Here is a 22,785-nt window from a genome sequence, read left to right as displayed (position 1 = left end):
GGGCCTCATCCTCCCTGATTGAACTGACCTCGTTATCTCTAGCTTGCTTGCTAGCACACATATATATACCTGCCCCTGGATATTTCCATTACATGCATCTGAGGAAGTGGGTATTCACCCACGAAAGCTCATGCTCCAAAACGTCTGTTAGTCTATAAGGTGCCACAGGATTCTTTGCTGCTTTTACAGGAATGACAGGGAGTCATTCCCATTTTTAGCCAGGTGCCCCTGGCTGACCTCACCGAGGCCAGCCAGGAGCACTCACGGGATGATGACAGTTTTCCACCATTTTGTACCATCTGCCTTCAGGAAAGGAAGGGGAGGGGATGCTGCTGTTCAGCGCTGAGCACCACGTCTACCAGCAGCATGCAATAGACGTACGGTGACATTGAAAAATGGCAAGAAACAATTTTTTTCCCTTTTTTTTCACGGGGAGGGGACAGTGAGTAAATTGATGAGATATACCCTGAACCACCTTGGACAATGTTTTTGACCCTACAGGCATTGGGAGCTCAGCCAAGAACGCAAATGCTTTTCAGAGACTGCGGGGACTGTGGGATAGCTGGAGTCCTCAGTCCCCCTCCCTCCCTCCATGAGCGTCCATTTGGTTCTTTGGCTTTCCGTTATGCTTGTCACGCAGCACTGTGCTGAGTCCCTGCTGTGGCCTCTGTCTATCATAGCCTGGCGATTTTTTCAAATCCTTTGTCATTTCGTCTTCTGTAACGGAGCTCTGATAGAACAGATTTGTCTCCCCATACAGCGATTAGATCCAGTATCTCCCGTACAGTCCATGCTGGAGCTCTTTTTGGATTTGGGACTGCATCGCCACCCGTGCTGATCAGAACTCCACGCTGGGCAAATAGCAAATGAAATTCAAAAGTTTGCAAGGCTTTTCCTGTCTACCTGGCCAGTGCATCTGAGTTCAGATCACTTTCCAGAGCGGTCACAGTGGTGCACTGTCGGATACCGCCCGGAGGCCAATACCGTCGATTTGCAGCCACGCTAACCCTAATCCGACCTAGCAATACTGATTTCAGCGCTACGCCTCTCGTTGGGGAGGAGTACAAAAACCGGTTTAAAGAGCCCTTTATATCGATATAAAAGACCTTGTTATGTGGAGAGGTGCAGAGTTAAATCGGTTTAACGCTGCTAAATTCGGTTTAAACGCGTAGTGTAGACCAGGCCATAGTAGAAATCCCCTTCAGCACTCCTGCCCCCAGTCTGCTTTTCTAACAGATTCATCCCTCATAGGTTAGAGTGCTCACATGAACAACCACACTGTAAAAGGTACCTGGACCCCACAAGAGGCCAGACTGCACATCAATCTACTGGAACTGAGGGCAGTCTGCTAAATTTGCTTATACATTTACTTCTGTATCCAAGTAACATCAGACAACAGCAACATGGTCTTTTACATAAACAAACAGGGCAAAGCGAGATCTGTTCCTAGAAACAGTCAGGCTTCAGACTGGTACGTCAGAAACCACATCACCATCCAAGCCACATACTTTCCAAGTGCTCAAAACTCTTTAGCAGACAGACTGAGCAAGTATTTCTCTGCAGACCCTGTGTGTGGAACACCTCAGTTGGGATGTGAAGGGATCCCAGTGAATGGGAAATTTCCCCTGTACTGCTCCAGAGGAGCTATGAGTCGCTACCACAGGTCTTGAGAAAGATCCATCACAACAGTGCCAGAGTTGTTCTTGTAGCACCTAATTGGCCCAGGCAGTTTTCATTCCCAGAACTCCTGAGAATGTCAGTCCCTCCTCCTCCTATCAGGATCCACCCCTTTTCAGATCTCCTTACGCAGGAAGAAGGCAGAATCAGATCCTGCAATCCAGAACCACTCCACCTCATGGCCTGGTGTTTGCATGGGCATCAGAACTAGAACGCTTTTGCTCAGTACCCCTCAAAGTAGGAATGTTACCTAACTAAATGGAGATGCTTCTCTACCTTGGCTCAGCATAATCAGCCTTCTCCTAGCTTCATAGATGTCCCCGTTGTTTTAGATTCTCCTGTTTTAAAAAACAAACAAACAACCTCAGGTCTTCCCATTGGCTCACTGCAGGTTCATCTTGCAGTGATCAGTGTCTTCCTTCCTCCAGTAGATGGACATTCCATTTTCACTCACCCAGTGACAGTGAGATTCATGAAAAGGCTAGTCAGGATTTTTCCGCTAGTGGTCAAACCTACACCTCAGTAGGGCCACAATCTTGTCCTATTTACACTCACCAGACCTCCGTTAGAACCCTTAGCAACATGCCCTATATCCTGCTTGTCCACGAAAGTGGGATATTTAGTTGCTGTTTCCTCAGCAAAAAAGTTGTGGAAGATGGGAATCCTCATTGCAGACCCACCCTATGCTGTTTCTCACAAGGAAAAAGGTCTCTTTTCACCACCATCCTAAATTCCTGCCCAGTTATTTCTGAATTCCATGTCAACCAGACCATCCACTTACCTGTTTTCTTCCTGAAACTCCATGCCTCTGCTGAAGAGAGCAGCCTTCATTCCCTCAATGTCAGGCATGCCTTGGCATCCTACCTGAAAAGGACCAAACCTATCAGAAAATCACCAAAGCTATTTCTCGTCATAGCAGAAAGGTTGCAAGGACAAGCTGTGTCCTCTCAGAGAATGTAAGTGGATTTCTGGGGGAATCATCGAGTTCTACCAATTAACGCATATCCTTCCAACTGATGGGGTAAGGGCACAATCCATGAGAGCATAAGATGCCACTACACCATCCCTGCAAGAAGTACTGATAGTGGACATATGTACAATGGCTACCTGGAGTTCCATTCACACACATACAAAACATTTTGTACACTAGTTCAAGCGGATACAACCATGGGAAAAGACGGTTACTCACCTTTGTAACTGTTGTTCTTCGAGATGTATTGCTCATATCCATTCCAGTTAGGTGTGTGCGTGCTGCGTGCACGTTCGTCAGAGACTTTTTTACCCTAGCAACTTTCGGTGGGTCGGCAGGTCGCCCCGTGGAGTGGCGCTGCTGTGGCGCCCGATATATACCCCTGCCGGCCCATCCGCTCCTCAGTTCCATCTTGCCGGCTACTCCGACAGTGGGGAAGGAGGGCGGGTGTGGAATGGATATGAGCAACACATCTCGAAGAACAACAGTTACAAAGGTGAGTAATCGTCTTTTCTTCTTCGAGTGCTTGCTCATATCCATTCCAGTTAGGTGATTCCCAAGCCTTACCTAGGCGGTGGGGTCGGAGCGAGACGTTGCGGAATGTAAGACCGCTGAGCCGAAGGCGGCATCGTCTCTAGACTGTTGGACCAATGCATAGTGCGATGCAAAGGTGTGGATGGAAGACCAGGTGGCCGTGCAGCAGATTTCCTGTATGGGAACATGGGCCAAGAACGTGGCAGATGAGGCTTGAGCCCGAGTAGAGTGGGCAGTGAGATGGCCCGCCTGAGCATGAGCCAAGTCATAGCAAGCCCGAACACACGATGTAACCCAAGATGCAATACGCTGGGAGGAGATTGCCATGTCCTTCATACGTTCCGCCACTGCCACGAATAGCTGAGGTGAGTGCCAGAAGGGCTTGGTCCTCTCGATGTAGAAGGCGAGAGCCCTCCGGACGTCCAAAGTATGGAGCTGTTGCTCTCATCGCACTGAATGCGGCTTTGGACAAAAGACAGGCAGGAAGATGTCCTGGTTAACGTGAAAGGCGGAGATGACCTTAGGGAGGAATGCCGGGTACGGTCGCAGCTGTACCTTGTCCTTATGGAACACAGTATATGGAGGATCCACAGTCAGTGCATGAAGCTCTGAGACTCATCTAGCCGCGGTGACAGCGACTAGGAAAGCTGTTTTCCAGGACAGGTACAGCAGTGAGCACGTGGCCAAAGGCTCAAAAGGGGGCCCCCATGAGCCTAGTTAAGACGAGGTTCAGGTCCCAGGTAGAGGTAGGGCGTTTGACCTGTGGGTATAGTCGCTCCAAGCCTTTGAGGAATCTGGAAACTATAGGGTGGGAAAAAACAGAACTGCCAGCTTCCCCTGGATGGAAGGTGGATATAGCCGCAAGATGTACTCTCAGAGAGGGGATTGCCAACCCCTGCTCTTTGAGAGACCACACATAGTCCAGGATAGTGAGGACTAATACAGAATGCGGAGAATGGCCATGCTGGTCACACCAGTGGCAGAAGCGCTTCCATTTTGTGAGGTATGTCGAGCTCGTGGAGGGCTTCCTGCTCCCCAGCAACACCTGCTGTACTGCGGCGGAACAGCGCAACTCCGACTGGTTTAACCAGACAGGAGCCATGCAGTCAGATGAAGGGACTGCAGGTCCAGATGGTGCATCCTGCCGAAGTCTTGTGTGATCAGGTCCAGCCAGAGTGGCAGGGGAATTGGGTCTGCCAGGGACAGGTCGAGCAGCATCGTGTACCAGTGCTGCCTCGGCCAAGCCGGAGCGATCAGGATAAGGCGGGCTCTGTCTCTGTGGAGCTTGAGCAGGACTCGGTGGACGAGAGGGAATGGTGGGAAGGCGTAACGGAGGTGGCCCGTCCACAGAATCAGGAACGCGTCCGACAGGGAGCCCGGGGAGCGACCCTGTAGAGCAGAACACCTGGCATTTCCTGTTTATTCTGGATGCAAACAGGTCTATGTGGGGAAAGCCCCACCTCCGGAAAATCGAATGGAGAACATCCGGACAGATGGACCATTCGTGTGATAGGAAGGACCTGCTCAGGTGATCTGCAAGAGTGTTCCGTACCCCCGGGAGAAAGGAGGCCACTAGATGTATGGAGTGGGCTATGTAGAAGTCCCACAGCCATATCGCTTCCTGACACACAGGGGAGGACTGTGTCCCACCTTGCTTGTTGATGTAATACATGGCTGTTTTGTTGTCCGTGAACACTGCAACACAATGGCCGTGTAGATGGCGCTGAAACGCTTGGCATGCCAGCCGGACCGCTCTCAGCTCTCGTACATTGATGTGGAGTGTCAGCTCCTGGGGTGACCAAAGGCCTTGGGTGTGCAGGAGCCCTAGGTGGGCACCCCAGCAACGCGTCTGTTGTTAGGGACATGGAGGGCTGGGGAGGATGAAACAGCAGGCCCGCACACACTTGGGATGACGTCTCCCCCCAGTCGAGGGAGCCTAGAACATCCGGCGGAACTGTCAGAATAACGTCTATGGCGTCCCTGCCCGGCTAATAGACCGAAGCGAGCCAGGTTTGCAGAGGGCGCATTCGCAGTCTGGCATGCCTTGTGACGAAAGTGCATGCAGCCATGTGCCCCAGGAGAGCAAGGCAAGTACGAGCAGAGGTGGTTGGAAACCTCTGAAGACTTTCGACAAGGGAGACTATGGCCTGAAACCGGTGTAGGGGCAAACTGGCCGTTGCAGGGTTGGAGTCCAGCATTGCCCCGATAAATTCTATCCTCTGCGTAGGCACCAGGGTGGACTTGTTCAAATTGATGATCAAGCCTAGACGCATAAACAGCTCCCTGATGATGGCGACATGGCTGATGACTTGTGCCTCTGAAGCCCCTCGGATAAGCCAGTCGTCGAGGTAAGGGAAGACGTGTATTCGACGATGGCGCAGGGAAGCAGCGACGACCGCCATACACTTCGTGAAGACCCGAGGGGCCGAGGAAAGACCAAAGGGAAGGACAGTAAACTGGTAGTGACCCTGATTTACCACAAAGCGCAGATACCTCCTGTGCGGGGGATAAATTGCAATGTGGAAATATGCGTTCTTCATGTCGAGAGCGGCGTACCAATCTCCGGGATCCAGGGAAGGAATGATGGTTCTTCTTCGAGTGATTGCTCACATCCATTCCAGGTAGGTGTGCGCGCCGCGCGTGCACGTTCGTCGGAAACTTTTTTACCCTAGCAACTCCAGTGGGCCGGCAGGTCGCCCCCTAGAGTGGCACCGCCATGGCGCTCTATATATACCCCTGCCGGCCCGCCCGCTCCTCAGTTCCTTCTTACCGCCGTGTCGGTCGTTGGAACTGTGGAGCGCGGCTTAGCTGTCCTCCACGTCCCTAGCTCTCCTAGTTCTCTATCGTTTATCTATCGTTCATCTCTAGTTCCATTATAGTTGTTAATTAGTTTGTTAAGTAGATAGTTTAGTTAAATAGTTGTTAAGTAGTTCTTCGCCGGGGGCTTAGCCCTTCCCGGCGCCAGGCTCATGCCTGTTTCGCCGGGCTTCAAGCAGTGTGCGGCCTGCAAGAAGCCCATGCCTACCAGCGATCCCCACGAAGCGTGCCTGAAGTGCCTCGGGGAATCGCACAGATCCGACAAGTGCCGCATCTGTAAGGCTTTTAGGCCGAGGACAAAGAAGGAGAGGGATCAGAGGCTCCGAACTCTCCTAATGGAGGCGGCACTTGACCCGTCGGCTTCGCAGGCCGTGGTATCGGCACCGGCACCGGATCGCTCCGGCACCGAGAAGACTCCTCGGCACCGACCTTCTCCGGCACCGGAATCAGAGCCAAGGCCGTCGAAGTCTGATACTCCGGCCAGGCAGACCCGGCTTGAGCGCCCGGCCTCAACATCGGCCGCGGCGCCGCCGGCACCGTCAGCACCGTTGACTCCGGGCCCGGCGGGTCCATTGAGCCCGGTGCCGCCGAGCTCCCCCATGAGATCTGGGGTTGAGGTAGTGGTCCCATCCACACCGGAGACCTTCGCCTCGGCTCGGGACCTTATTGCCCTGACTGAGCCCACTCGGCTGCCACCCCCGGTACCTCCGGTGCGGGTTGTGTCCAGAGGCAAGCCCATGCTGTCGGCGCCGCCCAGAGACAGTCGTTCGCCATCCAGGTCCCGACGTCTTGGGCGCTCCAGATCCCGACGCCGCTCGCAGTCCCGGCACCGCTCCCCTCAGCGGTACCGGTCGCACTCGCGGCAACGGTCGGCATCGAGACGGTCGCGGTCAGGCTCCAGTCGGCGACACCGGCACCGCGACTCCAGGAGCAGGTCCCGACGCTACTCGCCGCACCGGTCGACCTCCCGGCACCGAGCTGGTGGCAGGTCCCGGTCTCGGTCGACCTCCCGGCGCCGAGCTGGTGGTAGGTCCCGGTCGACCTCCCGGCACCGAGCTGGTGGCAGGTCCCGGTACCGAAGCGGCACCCGGTACCGATCAGGATCCCGGCACCGTGACAGATCCCGGTCCCGATCCCGGTCCCGGCACCGATATGACTCCCGGCACCGGTCCCCGGCACCGAGACGATCCTCCGTGCCGGCCCGCGCAGACCCTTACCATCCAGGGTCGGCCCCACCGTGGCCCTCGAGACAGCCGTCCGTATCCTCCCAGACGGACAGCGGGTATGCGCTGGGCACCGACCGGCAGGCGGCGCTGTTCGGGGATCCGCCGCTGCAAGACCAAGGCCCACAACAGTGGGGATTCTGGACACCCTGGGCATACCATCAGGCCCAGGGCCCCCAGCAGCTTCCTGCTAGACCGGCGACTGCGGAGCGTAGGGCCCCTGAAGCCTCCTTGTCTCGCCCCCCTCCGTCCCCGGAAGGGGAGGAAGGGTCCAAACAGCAGGACTCCGCTGTGGCTCCGGAGGCAGAGGCGAGGGCTGAGGAAGACCCTCAGTTGGACACTCTCGTGCCTGGGGTCTCATCATCCTCCTCCCCGGATGAGGCGGTGGCGGGTACCTCCTCCAACAGTCCCCCCCCGCTGGATCTCAGGGCGCACCAGGACCTCCTCAGGCAATTGGCTCAAAATCTGAGTCTGCAGGCAGAGGAGGTCTCGGAGATAGAGGACCCAATTGTCACCATCCTCTCTTCTGATGCTCCCACCAGGGTCGCCCTGCCCTTCATACGGACCATCCAGGCCAACGCCAATACTATCTGGCAGTCCCCGGCCTCCATCCCTCCGACAGCGAAAGGAGTCGAGAGAAAGTACATGGCCCCTTCTAGGGGATATGAATATCTCCATGTTCACCCGACTCCCGGTTCACTGGTAGTGCAATCGGTGAACGATAGGGAGCGTCACGGCCAGGAGGCTCCGGCCCCCAAGTCCAGAGAGGCCAGGCGGATGGACCTCCTTGGCCGTAAGGTGTATTCGGCTGGGGCGCTGCAGCTCAGGGTCTCTAACCAGCAGGCCCTGCTGAGCAGATACGCCTTTAACTCCTGGGTGGCAGTGGACAAATTTAAGGAGCTGCTGCCACAGGATGCTCGCCAAGAGTTTACGGCCATCTTGGACGAAGGCAAGAAGGTCGCACGCACGGCCTTACAAGCCTCATTGGACGCTGCGGACTCGGCTGCCCGTACCCTCGCGTCAGGAGTTACGATGCGTCGCATCTCCTGGCTGCAGGTTTCCGGCCTTCCGCCGGAGCTCCAGCACACTATACAGGACCTTCCTTTCGAAGGCCAGGGCCTGTTTTCCGATAAGACAGACCCCAGACTCAAGAGTCTAAAAGACAACAGGGTCATCATGCGGTCCCTCGGGATGCACACCCCCGTGACGCAGCGTAGACCCTTTAGGTCGCAACAACAGCAACAACGTAGGCCGTTTTCCCAGTTCCGCCAGCGGCAGGACCTTTACAGGCGCCGCGGCAGGAACGGCAGGCGCAGGCAGTCTGGGAACCAAGGGGGGCAGAACCAAGGCTCCTCAAAACCCCCGCCTGGTCCTAAGCCTTCATTTTGAAGGTGCGCCCGAGGGCGTGGTAACAGTTTCCCCTATGGATCCTTCCCCCCCGTTTTCAAACCGCCTTTCGTTTTTCCTCCCGGCGTGGTCCCAAATAACATCGGACCGCTGGGTCTTAAGCATGGTGCAGACGGGATACCGCCTGCAGTTTGTTTCGTTTCCTCCTTCCCGCCCTCCTTCCTCGTCCCTCTTCAGGGACCCCTCTCACGAGCAATTCCTTCGGCAGGAGGTGCAGACGCTCCTCAGCAAAGGAGCTATAGAGGCGGTTCCGGAAAACGAGAAAGGCAAGGGGTTTTATTCCCGCTACTTTCTGATCCCCAAGGCCAAGGGGGGCCTCAGGCCTATCCTCGACCTGCGAGAACTCAACAAATACCTCGTGAAGTTGAAGTTCCGCATGGTATCCCTGGGGACCATTATTCCATCCCTGGATCCGGGAGACTGGTACACCGCCCTCGACATGCAGGACGCGTATTTCCACATTGCCATTTGGCCGCGCCACAGACGCTTTCTCCGCTTCGTTGTGGGGGCTCTTCATTATCAGTTTGCAGTCCTCCCGTTCGGCCTGTCCACGGCCCCGAGGGTGTTTACAAAGTGCATGGCAGTTGTCGTGGCGCATCTTCGGCGCAACCGTGTCCACGTGTTCCCTTATCTGGACGACTGGTTGATTCGGGGCACGTCGGGACAGCAGGTCAACTGCCATGTCCGCATGATCACCGCCATATTTGCGAGTCTGGGCCTCTTGATAAACACAGACAAGTCCACTCTGAGGCCCACGCAGAAGGTGGAATTTATCGGGGCCGTCCTGGATGCCACTGTGGGCAGGGCCTCGCTGCCTCTGCAACGGTTTCAGACCATGGCGGCGATCGTTCAACGTTTGCGGTCAGCCCCATTGACGTCAGTGAGGACATGTCTAGCCCTGTTAGGCCACATGGCGGCGTGCACTTTTGTGACCGACTACGCTCGGCTCCACATGAGGCCTCTCCAGCTGTGGCTTATCAGTCATTACAGGCCGGCAAGGCAACCTTTAGACATGTTAGTCACAATCCCCCAGAAGGTCTTAGATTCTCTCGGCTGGTGGTTAGACCAGTCCGTATTATGTGCGGGTCTTCCCTTTCACCCCTCTCAGCCCTCGGTATCCCTGACAACGGATGCCTCAGATCTAGGCTGGGGGGCCCACCTAGGGACCCTGCGGACACAGGGCCTGTGGTCCCAGGAGGAGGTGGGGCTCCACATCAACATGCGGGAGTTGAGAGCGGTCCGCCTTGCTTGTCAAGCGTTTTGTCATCAGCTTCAGGGTCGTTGTGTCGCCGTGTTCACGGACAACACGACGACCATGTACTAGATCAACAAGCAGGGAGGCACCAGGTCCTCCTCCCTGTGCCACGAGGCGATACGACTCTGGGACTTTTGCGTAGCCCACTCCATTCACCTCAGGGCTTCCTTCCTCCCTGGAGTACGGAACACTCTGGCAGATCGATTGAGCAGATCCTTCCTGTCACACGAGTGGTCCCTTCGCCCGGACGTCGCTCTCTCCATTTTCCGGAGGTGGGGTTATCCCCGGGTGGACCTCTTCGCGTCCAAAGGGAACAGGAAGTGCCAAGCGTTCTGCTCCTTTCAGGGCAGGGAGCCGGGGTCGATAGCGGATGCCTTCCTCATCCAGTGGTCAACCCACCTGTACTATGCATTTCCCCCGTTCCCTCTGGTCCACAAGGTCCTCCTGAAGGTGCGCAGGGACAGGGCTCTCGTGATCATGGTGGCCCCGGCGTGGCCCAGGCAGCACTGGTACACCATGCTGCTGGACTTGGCCATAGCCGACCCAGTTCCCCTGCCCCTTCATCCGGACCTGATTACCCAGGACCACGGGACCCTCTGTCACCCAGACCTGCAGTCGCTGCACCTAGCGGCGTGGCTCCTGCGTGGCTGACTGGTTCCGAGCTGCGCTGCTCTACGCCTGTGAGAGAGGTGCTCTTGAGCAGCAGGAAACCGTCCACAAGAGCCACATATGCGGCAAAATGGAAGCGCTTCTCCTGTTGGTGCGTAGAGAGAAATCTCCGCCCTATGGAAGTTTCGGTATCCGAAATCTTAGACTACGTTTTGTCCCTCAAAGGGCAAGGTCTGGCCTTATCGTCGTTGCGAGTCCACCTAGCAGCTATCTCCACCTTTCACCCGGGTGCGGACGGTCGCTCCGTTTTTTCTCACCCGACGGTGTCGAGATTCCTTAAAGGGCTGGAATGTTTATTCCCTAACGTCCGTCCCCCTGCTCCAACCTGGGATCTTAACCTGGTGTTGTCCCGGCTCATGGGGCCCCCCTTTGAGCCGTTAGCTACTTGCTCCCTGCTTTACCTCTCTTGGAAAACTGCCTTTCTAGTGGCTATCACCTCAGCTAGACGGGTGTCGGAGCTCCGAGCTCTTGTGGTAGACCCCCCATATACGGTCTTCCACAAGGATAAGGTGCAGCTGAGGCCACACCCTGCTTTTCTGCCCAAGGTGGTCTCAGCCTTTCACGTCAACCAAGAGATTTTCCTTCTGGTTTTTTTCCCAAAACCTCACTCCTCAGGCAGGGAGCAGCAGCTCCACTCGCTGGATGTCCGTAGGGCTCTCGCGTTCTACATAGAAAGGACTAAGCCCTTCCGAAAATCCCCCCAACTTTTCGTGGCGGTAGCAGATCGTATGAAAGGTCTTCCTATCTCCTCCCAGAGGGTATCTTCTTGGGTTACGTCCTGTATCAGGACTTGTTATGACTTGGCCCATGTCCCTACGGGCCGTGTGACTGCGCATTCTACCAGGGCGCAGGCGTCGTCGCTGGCTTTCCTCGCCCGTGTGCCCATCCAGGAAATCTGTCGGGCAGCGACCTGGTCATCGGTCCACACCTTTGCTTCCCACTACGCCCTGGTCCAGCAGTTGAGGGAGGATGCGGCCTTCGGAACTGCAGTGCTCCGTGCCGCGACTTCTCACTCCGACCCCACCGCCTAGGTATGGCTTGGGAGTCACCTAACTGGAATGGATGTGAGCAATCACTCGAAGAAGAAAAGACGGTTACTCACCTTTGTAACTGTTGTTCTTCGAGATGTGTTGCTCACATCCATTCCACACCCGCCCTCCTTCCCCACTGTCGGAGTAGCCGGCAAGAAGGAACTGAGGAGCGGGCGGGCCGGCAGGGGTATATATAGAGCGCCATGGCGGCGCCACTCTAGGGGGCGACCTGCCGGCCCACTGGAGTTGCTAGGGTAAAAAAGTTTCCGACGAACGTGCACGCGCGGCGCGCACACCTACCTGGAATGGATGTGAGCAACACATCTCGAAGAACAACAGTTACAAAGGTGAGTAACCGTCTTTTCCTAGGGATACCATGCGGAACTTGAACTTTTTGATTAATTTCTTCAGTCCTCGCAGGTCCAGGATGGGCCGGAGGCCCCCTTTTGTCTTGGAGATTAAGAAATATCCGGAATAAAACCCTTGCCCCTTAACTCCTCCGGTACCTCCTCTATAGCTCCGTTTGAGAGGAGCTTGCGAACCTCCTGAATGAGGAGTTGCTCGTGAGAGGGGTCCCTGAAGAGGGACGAGGAGGGGGGGTGGGAGGGAGGGGGGAGAAATAAACTGAAGATGGTATCCAAGCTCCACCGTACGTAGGATCCAATGATCTGAGGTCAACTGGGACCACGCCGGAAGGAACGGGGAAAGGCGGTTGTAAAAGTGAAGAGGATCCAGGGAGGGAATTGGTACACTGCTCTCGGGCCCACCCTCAAAAATTTGCTTTGGGTCCTGGTGGTGGTTTGGCAGGACCGGAATTGTTGCCCCCTTGAGGTCCAGACTGACGTCTGCGGGTAGTACGACCTCGTCTTCGGGCAAGATCCTGTCTTGGCCGAGGTAGGGGGTAAGGGCGCTGAGGTTGGGAGCGGAAGGACCATCTCTGAGTCTGGGGTGTATGCATTCCCAGCGAACGCATAATAACCTGATTGTCCTTCAGACTCTGTAGTCTGGGGTTTGTCTTTTGCGAGAATAAACCTTGTCCATCAAGTGGCAAGTCTTGTATGGTGTATTGTACCTCAGGCGGTAGGCCGGACACTTGCAACCAAGATATGCGGCGCATAGCTATGCCAGAGGCGACCGTTCTGGCTGCAGAGTCGGCGGCATCTAAGAAGGCTTGTAGTGAGGTTCTCGTGACCCTCTTTCCTTCCTCTTGGAGAGCTGTAAACTCCTGACGGGAGTCCTGGGGAACCAACTCGGTAAACTTACCGACAGCCTCCCAGGTGTTGTAGCTGTAGCGGCTTAAGAGGGCCTTTTGGTTCGCCACACAGAGCTGAAGGCCTCCAGCAGAGTATATTTTCCAGACCAACAAATCCATGTGCCTGGCCTCCCTAGATTTTGGCGCAGGGGCTTGTTGGCCGTGGCGCTCCCGTTCGTTGACTGACTGGACCACCAACAAGCAGGGGGCGGGGTGCACGTAGAGGTACTCGTACCCCTTAGAAGGCACCATGTATTTTCATTCTACTCCCCTGGCTGTGGGTGGGATGGAAGCCGGGGACTGCCAGATGGTGTCTGCTCTGGCTTGGCTCGATCTGATGAAGGGGAGGGCCACCCTGGTTGGTGCTTCTGCTGATAATATACTAACCACCAGGTCCTCCACCTCAGGAACTTCCTCCACGGGAAGATTGATATTCTGGGCAACACGCCACAGAAGATCCTGGTGTGCTCGAAGGTCAATCGGCAGGGGCCCCGATGATGATGTGCCCGCTACCGCCTCATCCAGGGAAGAGGAGAATGATAACTCTGGGATGAGTTGGTCCTGGACTGACGCCTCATCCTGGGGGACTCCGTCTCCGGAACATCATGCTACTCAGGTGCATGTGTAGAGTCTTCCTCCGTACCAGCAGGGGGAGGTCTGCTGACTGTGGCCTCTGGTGCACGGTGCTCCGAGTGGCTGAGGCATGCTGGGCCCATTAGTTCACCTTGGGCTTGGTGATAGGCCCAAGGTGTCCAAAAAGACCATTGAGGTGGTCCATGGTCCAGGTGGGCCTGCGCATCTGAACCCCCGTAGGATGCACTGTCCGCGTGTGAGGAGGCAGACGGGTGACGCGATGGCCACGGAGGAGCTGAAGTTGATTGGGCAAGGTCTCTGCACCCATAGAGCTCGCAGTACCGGTGAATGGTACCAGGAACCATGGTGGTATCTGAGCGGGACCGGGACCTGCTACCAGCGCGGTGCCAGGAGGTCGACTGGTGCCTTATATCGTCATGCCGGGATCGGCTGCGAGAAGTACATCGGTGCAGGGATCTGGACTGGTGCCGAGAGTACCACAACGGTGACCGGGATCTCGAGCGGTGCCGCGAGTACGACCGGTACCATGGAGAACAGTACCAGGACTGCGAGCGATGCCAGGATCGGGAGCGATGTCGAGGCCAAGAGTGATCGCGGGATCTAGATCGGGACTGACAGTGTTCAGTGGTGCCCGGTGAAGGTGGTCGCACCATGGTGGGCTTGCCCAGCGACTGAATAACCCGCACCGGCAGTACCGGGGGTTGGGGCAGTTTGGGCTCTGTTAGAGTGATTAGGTCCCGCGCTGCGGAGAAGGTCTCCGGCATGGAGGGCACGATGAGCTCAACCACAGCGCGTGCTGGAGAGCTGGTAGGCACCGGACTCAACGGCTCCTGTGAAACCGGAATCAACAGTGTGGAGACAAGCGGAGCCGCGGCAGTTGACGGTGCCGGGCGGTCCGTCTTGGAGATACGCTCCGACTGCAGTGTAGCTGTAGGTGCCGCAGGAGCCTTGTGCTTCTTGCTCCTCGGGGAGACGGAGCGGTGCCGGCCGGAGGGTTGGGCCAGTGAAGAGTGGTGACGAGGAGCCTTTATTGGTGCCAGGTGGTCCGGTGCGGAAGAGGCACTTGTTCCCGGTGCCGGAGTCGGTGCTGAGGATGGAGGAGTTAAAGCTGCCTCCATCAAAAGTTGTTTCAGGCGAATGTCCCGCTCTCTCTTTGTCCGGGGCTTGAATGCCTTGCAGATTCGGCACTTGTCCGCAAGGTGGGATTCGCCTAGGCACTTTAAACAGGAGTTGTGCGGATCTCCTGTGGGCATCAGCCGATGACAGGCTGCTCAAGGCTTGAAGGCTGGTGAACCGGGCATGGGCCCCGGTACCAGGGGAGGAGAAGGGACGAGCCCCTGATCCCCTTTAACTATATACACAACTATAAGAACTATTAACTTAAATACTAACTAGAATTACAGAAAAGAACTATATACACGATACTATACAAACAAGCGAATCACTAGGGAGGTGGAGATCAGCTAAGCCGCGCTCCACTGTTCCAACGACCGACACGGGCGGTAAGAAGGAACTGAGGAACAGATGGACCGGCAGGGGTATATATCAGGCGCCATAGCGGCTTCACTCCAGGGGGCAACCTGCCAACCCACCGAGTGTTGCTAGGGTAAAAAAGTCTCCGACGAACATGCACGCGGCGCACACACCTAACTGGAATGGATATGAACAAGCACTCGAAGAAGAACTACAGTAATTCAAGCATCTTTGCTTCCAGCATCCTTGCATCCTCCTCAGTCTAAATACTCCCAGTCAGTCACCTACGTGTGGAACAATCATAGGGACCAGCACTCCAAGAATTGGCGGTCACTTACCTGTAACTGGATATTCTTTCAGATATGTGGTCCATATCAATATTCCCTTCCATCTCCTTTGCTTCGGATCCTACTGAATTCACAGTAAGAAGAACTGGACAGGCATCAGCCCACGCTGCCTCTTATGCCCTGGGTCTGGAGCATAAGGAGAGCTGCCGCACATGTGTGAGACAATGGACACTGCTTGTTAGACTTTACGGACTCAAGTGCATGATGAGCATGCACACCTACATGTGGAATACAGATAGGGACCACAGATCTCCAAGAACTTGCACTTACAGGGAAGTAACCTCCATTTTTAAACTCGGATATCTTTGTTGGTAGACCAGTGTTGATTGTAAAATGACCTCTTATAAAACAGATGTTTGTTTTTTACCAGTTCTAGGTGAACTGGAAATTTTTTGAGTTAAAATTTATCTATTAAAGGAGATGCTTTTTTTCCTTTGCAGGTGAAAGTAGAAGCCTCCTGGGATTCTACTGTCCATAACTGCCTTCAGCTCAGTAAAGGAACAGCAACAGATGAAAGGGTATTCCTTATTGTGAGAGTGACAGTCCAGCTCAGCCATCCTGCAGAAATGCAGCTAGTGCTACGCAAACGTATCTGCGTTAATGTCTACGGGAGACAGGTACATCTTTTCAAACCCTCCAGTGAGTTTTGTCTGCCTGTCAAAGTGATGAGAGATCTGAGGCAAAGAGCTTTTGACTTGCTTGACACCAGAGTTCAGTAATTCCTGGCCCCCAGTCCTATGCTCAGACTCGTAGTCTGTGCCTCACTTCACTGCAACATTTTAACACTGGCATGCCCCTTGTTTTGGTGGATTTGATAGGTTACCAACATCGGGTTGAGATGGAGGTGCGTACTTTTAAATGTTTTATGGGAGCTGTGTGTTTGTAATTCTGAGCCTGACAGGTGTCCCTTGAAGAAAAATGAAATTAACAGCGGCCTTCTAAAAAGAGTCTTTAAACAAACTCTTAGCCAGAAGCATCTATAGAACAAAAAGAAATTATAGACTTATAGAAAGAGACCTTCTAAAAATGTTACAGTGTATTACTGGCACGCAAAACCTTAAATCAGAGTGAATAAATGAGGACTCGGCACACCACTTCTGAAAGGTTGTCCACCCCGGTCTATAATATATAACTAAATGATTGTTGTATGTAAAGTATATAAGGTTTTGAAAATGTTTAAGAAGCTTCATTTAAAATTAAATTAAAATGCAGAGCCCCCTGGACTGGTGGCCAGGACCCAGGCAGTGTGAGTGCCACTGAAAATCAGCTCTGTGCTGCCTTTGGCACACGTGCCATAGGTTGCCTACCTCTGAACTAGAGGCTTCACGCAGCTAATAATCTGTGTGATAACTTCAGTGTCTTGGAAGATTATTTGATTTTTTTTTCATAGCTTTTGTATGATTCTGCTAAATACGGGAGAGAATTTTTGTTTCAATATCATTAATCTGTATTAAAAGTATTAATCTGGTGAATAGTCTCTCTAATCCCAATCATTTAACACTGGCTGGAGTTTAATAGGTGTTATCCTCATGGCCAGGAGCTCGTTTTGTAGATTAGTGAAATTTGTCTAATTTGACTATGTATCCTAAGTGAAACCTGAATTATGTTTTTCCCGTCAGTAACGTTCACTACATCTGTTTCTGGATACTGACCTCTCTCCCAGTCTGAGACATTTAGGGGTATGCTAGCAGCAGTTGTGGTACCCGTTGCCCTCTGTGGCTTTTCAGAACGAGAGTCCCACTTGACCTTTTATTTTCTCCATTTGGCCTGTTCTGCCATGATGGAAGGTGCAGGGGGAGGAACAAATGGAAGGCAGGAGCTCAATGAATGGTCCCATTCAGGGAATGATCCCGAAAATCTTCATTCCTTGATGAAGATGGTGGGAGCAGGGAGAATTCTGCTCAACACTGCCCCAAAATTTGGCTTTCCATGCCGGCGACCGTATCAAATAAGGTTTGGTGCTGAGCTGCTCCTCTGTTGGCACTGCAGGAGGCAGAGTCTGGAGTGAGGCCAGAAGGGGCATGGCCAACCTCCAGGCAGAGCTCTGTGGACACAACTGAGCTGCTGATAGTATTTGGAGGAAGAGAGGCACAGCACTAGATGTCTGACTAGGTGTGAAGTCATTCCCAGAAAGGAAACAGTGAAGCAAATTTTCCATTATCTAGAACTGGGGGAAACCCATTTCACAAAAATCATTTGCAGGCTCCATTTATCATACAGATTGTATTGAGTTTCCAACAAGGCCGATTTCAACCACAAGCTGAGTCTATTTGCCAACACACAAATTCAGCCTTCTCACAAGGTTTTTTTAACCCCAGTGATAAACTTTCCAAGCTGTTCAGACTCAGCAGCATCTTTCAATGACTCATCTCTGCATTAATTCAAGAATCCAATTCTTAACCCTGTGCAACGCCAAGTCAGCATAAACAATGACCATGCCCTCTTAAATCATTCTTCATAACGATCTCTTTGGTCAAGAATTTAATGTCTGTACATGTCAATATTCAAGAAAAGTCACCCTGGGCTCTCCAAAAAAAAAAAAAAAAAAAAAAAAAGGATTGGCTGGTTCTAGATTTTGTTTTTTCGTTAAGAGGTCACCTTGCTGTGTAGAAAGGTAATCCTCTTTTTACGTCTTTAATGAAGACAGAAATAACTGGTTTTTGTCTTTATTTGGACTAACGTCTTTTGAATGCTGCCTGCTTGTTTTGCCTGTTCTGTTATTTGCCATATACAAACATTTGCTTCTGTTGAAAATGTTGTTTTAAAACACCTTTTAAAAAAAAGAAAAAAACTGAAACAACCATTTTTTCCCCCTTTTCCTTCTTCCTCTCTAGGGTTTTGCACAGAGCTTCCTGAGAAGAATGTCTCCTCGAAGTTCCATTCCTGGCTGTGGAGTCACCTTTGAGATAGTCTCTAATATTCCAGAGGTGAATAACTAGGAATTGAAAATATCTGAAACTGTCAGAGGGTCACCAACTTCTTGAAATCTCACATCTGTTAGAATTTTCATTGCCTATTGTTGCTACAACTAATAACTAAGACTCCTAGAACAGAAAGAGATTAGACAAATTGTTTTTTTTCCCACTTTCCGCATTTGGCAGCAATCTGCATTGTTTACCCTGTTTAGTCAGTTTTCCCTTCTTGTTTGTGTGGGTCTTTCGTACAGCAATGGGGAAGAGAAATATTGTAAGAACCTTCTCCTGGGACCTGGGAGCAGGTTTGGTACCTGACTACTTTTACATTTTTTTTTTTTTAAATATAATCTAAATTTCAAGTTGAGGCTGTCCCTTAATAAATAATGCCTTGCTTTTTAACCCTTCAAGCACTGAGCCTCACCATACTTTCCTTCATTGCCTCCACTCTTGCCTTCATTCAGTCAAAACAGATACCCAGTAACAGCCTCCAAGAAAGCACTGCGAGAGACAGACACACCCCTCACACCCAAAATGCGTCTGAAGCTGTAGTCTCTGTTGTGTCAACTTTCTTCATTTTATTTCCCTTCATAGGATAGCTTAGTATGTTGTAGGGAGCAGGCAAAGACCCAAATGTGGCTGACTTTAGTGTTATTAAATATCTGAAGACAGACATTTTACTCCTGGGGGAATTTTGTGCACAATATATGAAAATTCTGCATATTTTATTTGTCAAAATAACACAATATAATCAGACCAGTTTCAATTATTTTGGTAATTTATTTCAAAATACTTGTCAGCAAGTATGTCTGTAACAATACAGAAAACAAAAAAGATTAAGGAAATGTTTTTGACAAATAGATTTCTTACTAGGCATATTAGTACAGAACTTTGAGTAATAATTCATTTAAACTACAATACAGAACCATATTGCTCGCACCCCTCAGAAGCAGTGCAAAGGCTTGGGAGAGTCAGGGGTAATGGAGGAGCTGAGGGAGAAGGAAGTAATTGCTGGGAAAGAACCCGGGAGTGAACCTGGAGGGTTGTGAGGTGTGGGTGGGAGAAGTATGGAACAGGTTTTTGTGGAGGGAGGGATTGTTAGGGAGTTGGGGAGCTTTTCCCATGCAGACCCTGGCTGACCTCAACCTCTCTCATTTAATTAGGCACATCTGCGCTCCAACTTCCTCCTATACCCATGTGGCTCTGCACCCTCACTCAGCCAGGCATGGCTGCCACATCCCCATGAGGCAGTGCACTCCCCCTTCCCTTGTCCCCAAGTGGCCCTGCACCCCCACTCTCACTCAATGTTGTCACACCACTAGCTCCTGTGTCCCCACCCCAGTTTGTCATTCTTCCTCCCTCCCCCCAACTAGCCCTTCCGAACTCTAGTCTGGGTGATCACCACCTCCAGCAGCTCTGGGTGCCCTGCTCTGTTCCCCCCGCCCCATCTCATGCCTTCTCACCTGGCCATACAGGCAGGGTATTGTGAGGAAGGCAGCCTCTGCCCCCTCCCTCTCCATGGCTGCCTGCTCGAGCATGTCAGTCAGCTGCCCTCTCTTCTGGCACCACATTAGCCCCTGGCGAGCAAAAGGTATAATTGCAGCATGACCCCTCTTGTGGCTTCCCTTCACTCCCTCGAGTCCCCGTCAGAGTCAATTATTCTGCAGGGAGAAAAATATTTATAAGAGACGTTTATGCTGTGCTTGCGCAGTGGTGCAGAATTCCCCCACGAATAGCATTTACATTGCTTGATGGTGATATCTCCCCATGAAACTCTGCTGACAAGAAAAGAGAACCATAACTGCATTTACAGGTGAAAGGTTGGACTCATCAAAAACAGAAGCACTCATCTGGCTTCTATGTTGCAGGAGCTCCTGAAAAGTCTTTGTTGGGGATTCCTGCATGTGCTGCAGAAGTAGATTAATTTCTTCTCTAATTTAGGGGAAGATTCAATGTTGAATCAACATCATCCATTTTTTAAAGCCTTCCTGTGGTCTGCACAGGAAAGAGATGTACTGTTTTTTGGTTGGTTGGCTGTATTTTGGGTTGGTTTTTTTTTTTTAAATTGGAAATATTTCCTTTAAAATAGGCAGCCTTTCTTTCCTTCTTCTCAGGATGCTCAGGGAGCTGAGGAGCGGGAAGCACTAGCAAGGATGGCAGCTAATGTTGAAAACGCAGCTTCGGCTGACTCAGAAGCCTATATTGAAAAGTATCTGCGGAGTGTGCTGGCAGTGGAGAACATTCTCACCCTGGATCGTCTTCGCCAGGTGTCTCTTTTTTTCCAATGCTAGAGTTGACATCAGTGAATATACTAACTGAGAACACTGTTGTGATAGAAATCTGTTTATAAGTGCATGCAATGGCTTAATAAACAAGAGGGTCACTTCAGTATATGGCTCAGCTCTTCAGAGTGTCATGTGACAGACATCCAAGGAAGCTAGTGCAGGAAGCTATTTAGTTATTCCTTCTAAATTGTATGCAGTACAGGTGGGATTGAAGACTTGATATCAGTTTCACTGTTCATTCTGTGTTTCTCTGTGTGTTTTAAAATACACTGGGCACTGGCAGAATTGTATTTCAGAAAAGATAGTTTTGTATGGAGTTGGCTTTAAAATTAAACCCAGAGTTTCAGAAGGCAAGTTTTCTGAAGTGATTGGCAAACCTTGTGTCATCTTGTACATGCTATGCAGTGGAGTAACCAAGCCTGTTCTACCAATAAGTGAGACATTGATTAGGTTACTAAGTATTGTAACTTGATCTGTTTGCCAGGAAAAATGCAGGAGAGGGACACATTTATGGAAAATTGTATTTCTGGATATAAGTTATGCAAGCAAGAGAGATAAAGGTATCCAAAACAAATCTGAGCATGTACTTACCCTCTATAAATTAACAATAAAGTGCGCTTCACTCTTAAGTATTGAAAGCAAGTTCTCTGTCAAATATAATTACTTTCAAGGATTAAAAGAAGAGCTCAGATAGGAAAAGGAGTCTCGCTGTTCACATTTGTTAGAGATATAGCCCTCTCATAGATGCAGGGCTATAGATGCTCAGTGACCTTCTAAAGATTATATAAAATTCTGGCCTACCACTGAGCAAACAGTTACTAGTGGACCAAACTTGCCCACTCCCTGTAGACTTCCTACTATCAACATACGATATGAGACATTAAAAATTAAATTATGAAGTCTTCTTTCTTCTATAGTGCATTAGGGCTATATAGAAATATTTTCATGTACTGTATCTGCAAAACTACACTTGGATCACGGTTTAGATGCTTGTAAAATGTTTCTGTTCTGATATCTTGACTGGTCTGCAGGAGGTTGCGGTGAAAGAGCAGTTAACGGGGAAAGGAAAACTTAACAGGAGGAGTCTGAGCTCTCCCAATGTCAATCGGGTAAGTATGCCACAGTTGCATCAATAGATCCATGAGAAGGGCAGACCATACAACTGACAGGGCCCTAAGCTATCCAGATGGGAGAATAAAATGATGAGTTGCCTCTGGTCTGATCCCCCAATTGCACCATTGGTGGTGGGGGAGATAAGCCAGCATGTGAATTCCTGAGCAGAGACAAAACCCAGAAATTTCCATATCCTGATCACATAGGCTAGTGTTCTAAACACCCAGACCTATGCAGACTATGTAAAAATAGCCATGTGACATGTACTTCTGTACACACTACTGTTTTGTGAAACATGGAAGGTTTTTCATCCAATTATCAAGTTAATATTTTGTGCTTACAACTTTTTGTCTGAAGATCTCAAGGCATGTTATAAATACTAATACTAATGAATTAAGCCTCGTGCATGCCTGAGTTGTAGAAATTATTATATTTTCTGTTTAACACATGGAGGAACTGAGACTGAGATTTTGACTTGACCAAGATCACACAAGAAATCTCTGGCAGAGCTAGGGATAGAACCTAAGGGTCCAATCGGTGGAAATTCTGCCGTAGACTTCAGTGGGGACAGCATTTCACCATTAACTGCTTGACTCCGAGTTTGTGCTATAACTGCAAGGCCATCTTTCCTGCTTTCATGTATTTTCAAGACACATTTACTAGAGGTACTTAACATTTTGCAGAATCTACTCTGTTTTTACTTTAACCATTTCAGATATCTGGAAGCCGTCAAGATTTAGCTCCCCCGTACAACCTTGGCGGTCACAAGGTAAATATTTAGAGCAATTTGTGGCCTTTGGAGAAATGATTAGGGAGAATCTCCTCTTCCTTTTTTTGGTGTGTGGCCCCAGAATCAATCCCATCACAGACTATAAAAAAAATATCATTGGGGCATGGTTCAAAAGTAATCTTGTTTAAAGATCAAAGAATTACTTTTGAGAGACTTTGCAAGGCCTAGCTAGACGACAGGGCCTTCCCATGACCTGCACAGTTCGAGTGTGTGCATAAATATATATATATATATATGCATGTGGAGAATAGGGGCTGAGAGAGGAGTTTTAATGCAGTGATATGAAGAAATCGAGTTTTCATATATGGTCTAGCATCGATAGTTAAATATCTGTTCCATGTAGGAAATGCTAAAACATCTGCAAGTAATGAATTGCTTATAGCTGCATCCATAGAAATGTCCCACAGTTTCTCATTAAAATACTGTACTTCATTTA

At 51.1% G+C, this 22,785-nt stretch overlaps 1 protein-coding gene across 1 annotated transcript in view; it reads left to right on the top strand.

Moving 5' to 3' along the window:
* Window positions 1-22,785, top strand: part of KIF13B (kinesin family member 13B) — a 227,320-nt gene that overhangs the window by 164,265 nt on the left and 40,270 nt on the right. The window contains exons 31-35 of the mRNA XM_030555191.1: window positions 15,690-15,866; window positions 18,084-18,176; window positions 20,276-20,428; window positions 21,478-21,555; window positions 22,275-22,328. Coding sequence (XP_030411051.1) covers window positions 15,690-15,866; window positions 18,084-18,176; window positions 20,276-20,428; window positions 21,478-21,555; window positions 22,275-22,328 — 555 coding nt within the window. The remainder of the gene's footprint in view (window positions 1-15,689; window positions 15,867-18,083; window positions 18,177-20,275; window positions 20,429-21,477; window positions 21,556-22,274; window positions 22,329-22,785) is intronic.

Source organism: Gopherus evgoodei, chromosome 3, assembly GCF_007399415.2.
Source record: "Gopherus evgoodei ecotype Sinaloan lineage chromosome 3, rGopEvg1_v1.p, whole genome shotgun sequence".
Lineage (NCBI taxonomy): Eukaryota > Metazoa > Chordata > Testudines > Testudinidae > Gopherus > Gopherus evgoodei.
This window is presented reverse-complemented; position numbering and strand designations above follow the sequence as displayed.